Here is an 11,138-nt window from a genome sequence, read left to right as displayed (position 1 = left end):
CAGTCGGTGGAGCCTAGGGAGCAATTAATTCCACCCTAAAGCAGACACCTTCATTTGACCATCTGCAAAGCTCTCCAGACTCCACCGTTTGATTGACTATGTCTCCGTTAGCTGTAACGAAGGCTCACCCGTGGCTCCTCAGCCGGCACTTACCTCACGGACTCCCAAGACTAGGGCGAGCCTCTCACAGGTTTCCAGAGCGCGAGGAGCCAAGCTTCCCCCAGGCACCTACAAATTTCAAATTTAAATCCTAATTATAAAGGCAGAACTAATTAGGTATCGTACACGCAGGCTAACTCGGGTTTTACCCCCGCCTGGCTACGCCCCGAGCTTTCCAGAGCCCTTCCCCGTACCTCAGGGCCTCTGACAGGAGCCGCTCCCAGCAGCTGCTGCAGGGGGCGCCGGCCGCTCGCCTGACGGCGGCGTTTGGCCCATCGCGGCCGCCTTAGCCGCGCCGTCCCCGGCCCGCCGCGGTTCCTGGGGGGGGTCCGCCCGGCCTCTGGGGGTTCCGCCGGCGGCGCCCGCCTCGGCCGGGCCGTCGCCATGTTTACCAGCACCGGCTCCAACGGGCTTTGTGAGTACCGGCCCCCTCGCAGCCCCGGGGTGAAGGGGAGGGCGGCGTAGGGAGGGGAGGGCAGCCCGCCGGCCTGGCTCCCCCCCTTCCCCCGCACACCGCGGCCTGGCGTTTAAACTCGGGCTTTACCGCTCCTGCCGCTGCGGGACCGCGGCCCTGCCTCGGGGGGGGGCGAGGGGAAGGGGGTCTCCGCTTTCACGGGCTCTGCCGCCTGGGCCGGCCGGCGCCCAGGGGTTGTGTCTGGGCGGAGCGGTCCGCTGCCGGCCCGGCTGTCCCGGGGCCGGCTCCCCAGCTCCCTCTCTGTGCGTATATATGTGTGTATACACCCTCGGGGTGTATGTATGTGACAAAAAATGTATAGAGGTATCTATCAGAGCGGAGAAAGAACTCTTCTAACGCGAAGAGAAGGCTGTCGTTTAAACCGCTTCTTTGGCAAGGCAGGTTTAAGGGCAAACACGTTTCCAGCTCTTGTTTATTTTTTGCGTGCGGCATACGTAAATCATTTCGTATCCCAGCGGTACCTGGACGGACTTGGCAGGCCTCGAGGGTTGCTTCTGAGCTGGCTTACAGGGCAAAGAACCTGCTGCCTGTGGGAACGGCGGCGAAGAGCTGCAGCGTGGGCTGTGGCACTACAGAGCAGGCTGGGACAAAGGATAAGTCAAAACTTTGCTGACTAACTGCGTGCTGCACGCAAAAACCCAAATCTGAGCGTGAAAGCACCCTCCAGCAAGGGGGGAATAAGTCTGCCGCTTAAGAAGGGGCGTTAGTTGTAGCTGTATTCTGTTTGAGGCGTCCAAATGAGGGGGGGCGAGTTTTTGCAGGTGGATCTGGTGACACTGCACTTGATTCGAAGCTCCTGATTATTTTTTTTATTATTTTTTCCTCCAGTAATAGGTACTGTAGAAGAACAACCTTTTGGTGGCATGTGTCTGTGTATAGTTCTATGAGAAGGAAGGTGGGGTGAAGCGTATCCTTGTTTGGCTGAATGGGTGGAAAGCCACAGTCAGTATTTAAAAGTTTCTCCAGGATAGGTCCATCAGAAGGATGAGTGGAAAACTGGAGTCATAAGAAACATATTTGTGCTAGGAGAAAAACCTAGACAAGATGCCATTCTGCAAAAAGTAAATGTTTTACTTTTTTTTTTTTTTTTTAATAATTTTTTTCTTCTGGAAAACTGGTGCAGTGTACACTCTTACTGAACTCACCTGCTGACCTAAAGTGATTTTTCACAATAAGACTTGGCTGGTACTGGTGCACTGACAAACTCTAGTAGAGGCACAGAGTTAGGTGGCAGTGACATATGCTCACCTGGTACACAACTGTGGCAGTTTAAGATGTCCCTTTGCCCTCAGACTATTGTTTCTGCCTTTGTAGCTGAAGTGTCTGCTGCAGTAGCAGCAGGTATGTAGGATTCAGTCACTGATGTGCAGAATCTGATGCTTTAGGCAGCTAATGAATGAGTGCCTTATGTTGCATCAGGGAAACGTATATGTGTGTCAGTGTTCTGTTCTGCCCCTGGGTCTTGGGAGCGATAATCTCTGGCAGAAGGGCAATGACAAACAATTGTTGAGGCACAGCTGGTGGATAAATGGACCTGTATCAGAGACCCTAGATAAAATAATCAGACACCTGGTTCAAGAGCGATAAGAGTGATCATGGGTCAGACTGAAGGCTCCTCTAGCCTGGTGTGCCAGCTCTGACAGACTTCTTAACATCTATAACGTTTGGTTAAAGCCATATCACAATACCATTTGGTAAAACTTAGTAATAATAAGCTCTCTTTAGCCACGTGTATCGTAGGTAATTTTAAAAAGTGACCCAGTTGATTATATTCTTACTAGATTAAGGGCTTTAGCATCTTCGTAGATGCGGTGGTAGAAATGTCAGAGACTACTGTATTCTTTTTGCCTTGTTTTCATCATTACCTTGTTTTCACTCCTTTCTGCAGAATTCCCCACTTTAGCAACGGGAAAACAAACAAACAGTAGATGACCCCAGAGCTCTACTACATTTTGGTAATGTGATTCTTACTGGGCTTCTTATGCAAAGTGTTTTAACAAGAGTGCCAGAGACACCCTTGTCCCTAGTTTTTATGGAAGCAAATCTGGGTTTGGCCTACTCACCTTTTTAAAAACTTCTTTTTGATTTTGAAACTCCTTAGGAGAACCTAAATAATTATTTAACTCATTTGAAGTATTTTAGTTCTTGTAGATTCTCTTAGTTAGTTAATTCTTGAAATTGCATTTAATACTTCTCTGAAAGAGATAGGAGAGTAACCAGTGGCTCGCAATGGCAGCAGTTGCAGCTGGTTATAACTTTTTGCTCCATCTGGTAATATTAATCTAATGAAGGTTGACAGAATCTTGGATGAGGATATTATTGTCCATGTTCTCTGAATTCTTTGGGTTTTATTTCTTCTGCTAATTTCAGAATAAACCAAAATAGATAACAGTGGACTATATCGTATAATTCCAGGAGATTGTGGAAACCATATAAAGATCAATTTAATAGTCTGTGTTGTCATTAGAGGTCTAAATGAGAGAAATAACTCAAGAATCCTTATGTTTTATTTGATGCAGTACATAGATCAAATTCGTAATTAATGTCCTACAAAGCCTATCTCCCTTTGATTGATACTGCATTAGTCCCTTTTCCCCGTCTTGCATCCTGTCTCCTCAGTGTTTCTAGGCTGCCTCTCTTATCTCTTGATGTTTTGATGGAAACAAAACTCTTCTTTTAAACTACAGGGAGACTGAGATGATTAGGATATTTTCTTGCTAAATATGCATTTTAAACTGGTCTTTGACCCTCATTACATAGAATAATTTAATCAGAATATTAAGTTTTGGACATTTTTGATCACACGTTATTCCTCTTGCTGTAAAAATTCATGGAACTTTGATTGACCCTATAGTCAGTTCTATCTTTTGTTATGCCCCAGACATGGTAACTGTATGTGCTCAAGAGAAGATAGCTTATAATTCGAATAAAAAGCCTGTGTGCCTGCTAGAATTAAATTATTGTTTAATATTCCAAACATTTAATATGACAAAATGTGGCAGAAGAGATGACTGAAGTTTGGTAGACTGATGTGCTGTTTCTAGGAGACGTGGGAGGAAGACACTGTAGCTTCCTGCTAGCACAATTTATTTATAACATTTATTTGGGAAAATCTTTGGCTGCTGGCATTGAACAAAATCTTGACTGAGTAAATGAAAAACTTGAGTATTTTTATTTCATCAGTAAAAGGAGTTCAGCTATGTATCTGTTTGTGCAGATTACTGAGTAGCTGCATTTCCAGATTTCTAGATCGCGAATACTGTTGGGTTTGTTCACTCTGAATGCATTTTGCTTTTGTATTACAAGGTGGCCCTGACATACAACAGATTAAGTATAGCTCAGCTAAGCTTTTCTGAAGTCCACTTATCTACTGTAGCTGTCCTGATTGTTATTGTTCTTCGTTCAGGGCAAGGTTGTTGTTGCATTATTTACAGTCAGTTGATAAAACAGTCCTAAAAAACATCATCTAGATTTAGCCATAGATAGACCCTTGGGCTGTTTTTGTTACATGGATCTTCGCTTGGTTGATGGCCAAATTTTATTTCTGCTAATATACCACTAGTATCCTGAACAAACAATATTTTTCAAAGTTATTAGCAAGTACGAACTATTTCTGTATTACTTCCCATGAGCTGACTTTGTGGATCATCTCTGTACTATGGGTGCCAGTGGATGCTACACTATGATACGTGGCTACACAGAAAAGTTCGTTTCACGTCCTGGCTCCATAGTTCAGTGGGGTGGAAGATATTATCTTCATCCAAGGAATATTCAAAACTTGTGAGTTCTTTACCACAGATCCAGCTTCAGGTATTCCTCGTAAGTTTGACCACCTCTACTGAAGTTAGATTTTCTTGTAAATAATGCTTGCATAGCTGGGCCTGTGTAGTGAAGTGCTTGACCTTGTCTGTGTGCCTTTTAAGGAGTTATCTCATGACTTTGAGCACTGCAGTTGAGTTCTTACATTAAGTGTTTCTCTAGTATTTCTTATCCTATTTTAAGAGTTTCCTGGTATAAATCCCCCATCCTATTTCTCCTGTTCAGTACTCTTTAAAATCACGTGCATAGGCAGAGAGGTTCTTGAAAAGTGACATTATAAGAGACATATATAAAAGCAAACCCCTCCAACAGACAAGCAGTCCAACACTGGGTGCATGTGAGCCAGTTCAGACAAGTAAGTCCTTTGCTAGGAGTGATACGCTGAATTCTGGACAGGCAGTATCAGGTGTAGCAGATGATGACCATGTTGGGAGCTGATAACACACCTACCCAGTGCATGACACAATTTTGGATGAGGAGATGTAAAAATAAATGTACCTGGTACATGTTACCACTATGAGATACGAAAGTCGGCAAACAAGGAAGAACACCGTTTAAAAGGACAAAACCAGTTTGCCCTTCTTAAGGGAAACCGTTTCTGTTATCTGGAATATTGGAGGAGCTGGTATGCCCTGGGGGGGGAAAAAAAGGCAATTACTCTGGATAATAGGAAGCACAGCACAGGCATACTCAAATGACTTAGCAAGACACTAATCCAGTTGAGTTGACTTGTAAAACAGTATTGCAGTGTGTTCAGGAAGCATGCTGCAGCACCTGGCTTTAAGGAAGGGCTTGAGAGGTGGGCTGTGGTGCCGGACCCAGACTGGATTCTTGTGTTGCAGTCTGCCGGCAACTTGAATCCCATGAAGAATGCTGCTGAAACACTTCAGTGGCTCCGCCAAGGCTAGCATGAGTGCATGAAGACTGAAACTGGGCTGTCCGTTTGATTTATTGTAGTGCTGCTTAGGTATATCTGGTGCTTGCTCGCCAACGTGCTGCATCCCAGGAGCAAAGTATGACACGCAGGAGGCTTTCCATTATAAGACAGCAGGGCCTTTCCAAAAACGTAAACCTGTAAGACTAACACCAAACTTTTCTGCAGACGTTGTAATATCCCCTCCCAGTATTCTTCATGCTATGTGCAATACTGCACGAGTATAGTAGGAAAGCCTGTTAGAGCTAGTCTTTATTAAGGTAAAATCTGAGTCCGTGTTTTAAAGCCTATCCACTTGCTACATGTGGAAAATATTTGGCTGCTTTGCCTACTACACACAAGCTACTTCTTGTAGTAGTAGGGAGTAGAGTCCTTTGAACTTGCATGCAAGCAGTTCCACTAATGCAACTTACGCTTTTACCTCTCTGTGAACCTTGTAGCGCAGTGCTAGCAATTTGTTAAAGATCCCCAAGGCAAGAAGGGAACGCTGTGCTCCTCTGCTTGCGTAACCTGCAAGGCTGAACTGTGTTGTGCGTGGGTGTCAGGAAAATAATAAAGGCATGTAAGTTGATGCTTTGTGGCACAGCTGAAGGAAGAAGTAAGTATGTATTGAATATATCAGACTTCTGTGCATAACAATATTACACAGTACAGTACTATATGGGAAAACAAATTAGCTTGTACATCAGCATGCCACAGTGCAGCCTGGTTCAAAATATTAGCATGAGTCCTTGGAGCAGCATAGCCACACCAGTTCAATTAGCCATGCATTGAACGCCACAAAAATGTGGCTATTCTGCTGCTGCTGCAGAGCTACCTCGTTTCAGGCTAACATGGGGATCTCCACGTGGTGTTGTGGTGTAGCCATACCCGGTATTTCTGACAGTGGATACTAATAGTAGTATGGTAATATGCTCTGTGGTTGGGAGGAAGAAAAGGTTTCTCAACAAGGTGAGCGTTTTTTGTTAACTTCAACCCTTTTCACTTTCTTTTCATATGTTCCTTTTAGAAACAAAGGTTTTCTTCCCTTTTTTTTTTCTTTTTGTAGTGTCTCATTCTTTTATAGTTTATGACAGGCTAAAATCAGCAGTTTTCTAAACAGTAAATGTATAGGTAACTGGTTTGATTGAAGTCTTACCAGCACCTTTTAAAAATTTAAAGATTTAAAGCACGATCACAGTTGGTTTCTTTATTGACTTTCGGAATATATATACTAATGTTCTTCACCTCTCAGCTTCTGTATTAAGTTTATAAGCATTTGATGAAAAACTGTTCCTGCAGTGATACTCTTCTTACTGTGTTCACTTGCAGGCATCACGATGATTAACCACCAGAGTATGCTGTGAAGTGACAGTCTGAACACAGGATCCCCTTCCTGTGTCTCTGCTCTGTGCCTAGAGTAGGGCCATGAGCTGCATTCCTGACCCAGAATACTTCATTCAGTCGTGTAACACTTTCAGGAAGCAGTAACTTCACTGCTTTTGCAGGGTCCTCTGGTAGTGCATGGTTTTTTTTCAAAGAATGAAGTATTAGGAAAATACTTACACTGGATTGAACAAACTCTAAAAAATCATCATATGGTTAAATTCCATCCTACCAGTCAGCACACAGTCTCCTGGTATCTTCCAGATTCCTCAAGCAGTATTGCATGTGTCCGGATCTCTTGTCATCTTCCCTCCATGGCACACTGTTGATTGTTCTCGGCTACTGTTCAGGACTCTGTGTGTGGTTATAATAACGACAAGCTTTTACTCCTCAGATCTAGTAAGGTTGCTCCAGTCTCCCAAAAGCACACGTTGGCGTCTAGGAAGCACTTAAAAGTTACTACTGAGATTTGCATATCTGACAGTGGGTTTCATCGACCATTACAATAAAGGACAAGCAAGGTTTCCAAGCATTCAGGAGGAGGTTTTCATGCTGTTTGATGTGTAGCAAACCTGCATCTGAAGGGAGAATAGTAGACAAAAGTCCTTGAAAACTCTGACCGTTTTGAAATGTCACTGTTGGTTGGTGAACCTCCTGCAGGTTCTTGGACAGATCTTGGAATACAATAGATGAATATCTGCATGATGCCTTAACACAGGAAAAACAACCACCCAAAATACAGATTCTATCAGTGCATTTGGGAAGTACTGTGCATTCAGATGTGCATCAGTTATGGTTTAAAAGACTCATAGATCTTGTGTATCAACACTAAAAAATGGTTCATGCATATTTCATGCCATTATAGTGTCCCCCAACAGTTAATTGTCTGTATGAAAGTGGCGTGTCTGCCTCATAGCAGCTGGGTTTGCGAAGTTTGCAGATGATAGTAGAAAAAACAGCATGTTTTGTCTGCAGCTGTGGTGTAAGCTCAGTAGGGATCCCCACAAAAAATGTCCTGAGCTAATTTGAGCTTCTGCAGCCACTGCTCATCAGCTGGTGCTGGCAATGAGGCCCTCTCCCAAGTCAACGCTTGAGTCTCAGGCCCGGAGTAGCGGTCCAGTGGGTGAAGTTGTTCCCCAAAAAGCCCTTCTGAAACTAGCTTGGTCTGGCTGCCTGTTTTGACATGCTCGTTTGCTATCTCTCTTCACCTGCGAGTGGTGAACAGGCAGGGAACAGGAAATCATTTAAAAAACTGTAGCTGTTGCTGCTACCACAGCTTTCGTGTTCTCATTAGCGCAGTGGTGGCTTCTGAAGCTGCAACTGCCTGAGCACTTGTGCCATAAACCTCCCCCTCTGTTTATGACAGACGGACACATCTATTCCTTAACTCTCTGTACTTTGAAGGTGGTACTGGCAGCCAGAAAAGTAGTAGGTCGTGGAAGAAGAGGATTTGTAGGCTTTGCGATGAGTGCAGGGGTGGAAAGTGGAGACTTAGAGGTGGTTTTCTCATTCATGTCGCATTTTAGGATCAGCTTCATGTTGCACAGTGGTAGCACAAAGGTCAGGGTGCTTGCCTGTGAGATTATTAGGGCAGTTTTGGGGAGAACTTCTCCATTGCACGAGGGGGAAGCAAAGATCTGTAGCGAAAGCTAGTTCTTTGTTCTTCATCATAGTATGGGCATGTTCTGCTGGTTATTACAAAATTTCTCTGTTCACTTAGATGGAAGCTCAGTATGTGTGTTGCAGCACCAAAGCTATTTCTGCCTGTTGTTTGAAAGAATTGCCACTTAAGGAGTACTTTGGGGTTGCAAATTTATTCCAAGGCCTTTGAAGATAGTATTTGATGTATTTTAACTCTTCAGGGTCAAAATAAGAGTTTATCCTTTCATTCTGCTTTCTTTATGTGGTATAGAGGCACTGTGCTTTTCTCCTCCTTGTGCACATTTACACTGGTGCTACCAGTAGGTACTGGTATCTTGGTAGGTTGGTAGAACCTGTTTCCATCCTGCACATGGTTGCAAATCCATTCGACTAGAATTAATTTTGCTTTCTAAATTTTGCCTTTACATTCTAAATAAATGTCAGAATGGGTGTCAGAATGCCTGATTGTGCAGTATCTGGGATCGTTAGTCATTTTTGGTCTTACTGGTTGAGACATTCCACAGCAGTGGGAGGGTTGTTCCTTCACTGGTGACCTCACAGCAGTCCTTGATAAGGATCTATATGCTGTTGAGTGGTAAAGCAAACTACTACATTGTACAGTGAAACACTTGGAAAAAACGTTTCAGGAGATGCATTATTTATCTGGAAGAGTTTATCTTTCTCAAGTTTACTGGACAAGAAGAAACTTTACTGACATGACAACATTTTTATAAGCTTGAGAGTAGGAGTTTCCGTTACTCATGTGGTGTTCCCTGTGGGTGACTGTCACATTAATGGGTTAGTTACTTCTGTGCTTTTTTACTCAATGACATGCTTAAAAATAAGTACTTTTCCTCTATAACAAGGTTTAAAGTGTCTAAGCTGGAAGGAGGCTCATAATAAAAATATTTGTTCACACTTCTGGAGAAAACAGATAAGGTTCTGTTGGTTATTTTTGAATGTATTCAAATTAGGAATGAACTTGATAGGATAAAGTATTTCAAGTGTGTATTACCTGTAATGTAAAAATGATCTAATGATACGAAAATTACAGTAAAATCTAAATATAAATATTAAACCTATATAGAAATATATAGTCATGGTGGGAAATCTAGTTATTTGCTTGCCATGTTTTTTATGGTAATGTGATCCTTATGCGAAAAGTATTATAGGATTAATGAGTTCTTCTAAAAATTTATTTAAACTCATGAAATAATGTAAATGTATTTGATAGTAAAATGACCAGTTTTATGAAACTTTGGTTCAGAAATGTCTACTGTTGTGACTACTACTATTGTTCTGATTTAGACTGTGCTTTCAAATATCTCTTGTATCCTAGTTATAAAACTGACCTTTTCACATCAAGAAATGTTAACTAAGTTAGGTTAACTAAGGGAGCATTGCCTGAGGTGTCAAGTGAATATGTGTGTGCATTGTGTGCACAGTAACTTTCAGGCAGCTCTAGCGTCTTTTTTCCCCCAGTGTTCTACAGTACTCTGATGGCTTTAGACTCTTTTGAAGCGTCCAACTAAATCAGGGGGATGAGTAATTTAAAAAATGGGTGTCTAAAGACTACAGATCTTATTTTTGGAGAGCAAAGAAATCCAAAGAAAGATACTAAATTGAAAGGTGGATAGTTTTCTTGCATTAAAAAAATTCAAGGCTTTCTGCCCTCCTGATGTGTCTCACATAAAAAATCTAATTATAAAAGTAGAGCTTATGGTTAGCAGAGTAATGTTAACCTGTGTCAATCCAAGTCACTGTCTAATTTTTAGAGAAGGATAGTTCTTCAAGGCATTAATTGCTTAAATGGAGTAAGGAAAGTGAATCTGTAAATAATGAACTCAAAGATATGGTCGTGGACTGAAAGAAGAGTTTTAAGTACAGGTTTACGTTACGATACATGTAGGAAGAGATGTTTTCTTCACATGGTGAACATCAGAAGACTGCAGACTTCAAGGTGGTGTGAGCTGAGAACAGCTAACAAGGCCCATCAAAATTGTTCTTGATGTCATCAGTTAGAACTTGAATGAGGATCATGCTTAAATTATGTAGTAAGAACCATATTTTTGATGGCAGTGGGATTGTGCCATGATTAAAATCTTGGCTTTGGTGCCTATTACCATCTTCCTTTTATAGCAGTTTGCTCTTCTGCTGTGCAGCAGATGTTGATGGAATCATTCATGGTAGTCAGTTTATCTAGACAAGTACTAAATGTTTCCTGTATTAAACTTTTTTAATGCAGTTTTGTTCTTCCTGTGCTTCTGCTCATTTCTTCCCATTAGTATTTTTAAAGTAGTCTTATTGCTTCTTTTGTTATCCAAGAACAATGACAACAGAGCTACAGATTTCATAATACCCTGGAAAAAAGCAGCTGTCTGAAAAATCAGATTCTGTGCTATAACTGGGATGTTTGGGACGGAAGTAAATGTGATTCAGGTTGCATGTGTGAAAAGGAGAAAAGTCATAGATGAAATAGTACTTCAGAGTTTCTGTATTTGCTTGAATTGTTGGGTAAGAGTTTGTGTTTCGTTGCATCAACTACACCAACAGCTTAGGATGAATTGCTGGGTATACTCCTGCTGGATACTCCACTTGGCGGTTTTTAGTAAACGTGTACTGCAGATTTCTCTGTTCTCTGCTTGTTTTCTTCTGAGTGTCCTCTCTGAAAGTCATGCTACTGGGGGAAAGAAGTTCTTGTTTCACAAATGTCCTGATTTTATTAATTTCTTTATTAATAATTGT

The 11,138-nt window shown here is 42.2% G+C and overlaps 1 protein-coding gene across 1 annotated transcript in view; it reads left to right on the top strand.

Moving 5' to 3' along the window:
• Positions 1-442: 442 nt before the first annotated feature.
• UBAC2 (UBA domain containing 2) overlaps positions 443-11,138 on the top strand; it is a 105,511-nt gene continuing 94,815 nt past the window's right edge. The window contains exon 1 of the mRNA XM_069802407.1: positions 443-574. Coding sequence (XP_069658508.1) covers positions 544-574 — 31 coding nt within the window. The 5' untranslated portion in view covers positions 443-543. The remainder of the gene's footprint in view (positions 575-11,138) is intronic.

Source organism: Haliaeetus albicilla, chromosome 15, assembly GCF_947461875.1.
Source record: "Haliaeetus albicilla chromosome 15, bHalAlb1.1, whole genome shotgun sequence".
In the NCBI taxonomy this organism is placed as follows: Eukaryota; Metazoa; Chordata; class Aves; order Accipitriformes; family Accipitridae; genus Haliaeetus; species Haliaeetus albicilla.
Note: the sequence above shows the minus strand (reverse complement) of the source record. Positions and strands in the feature narration are given on the sequence as shown.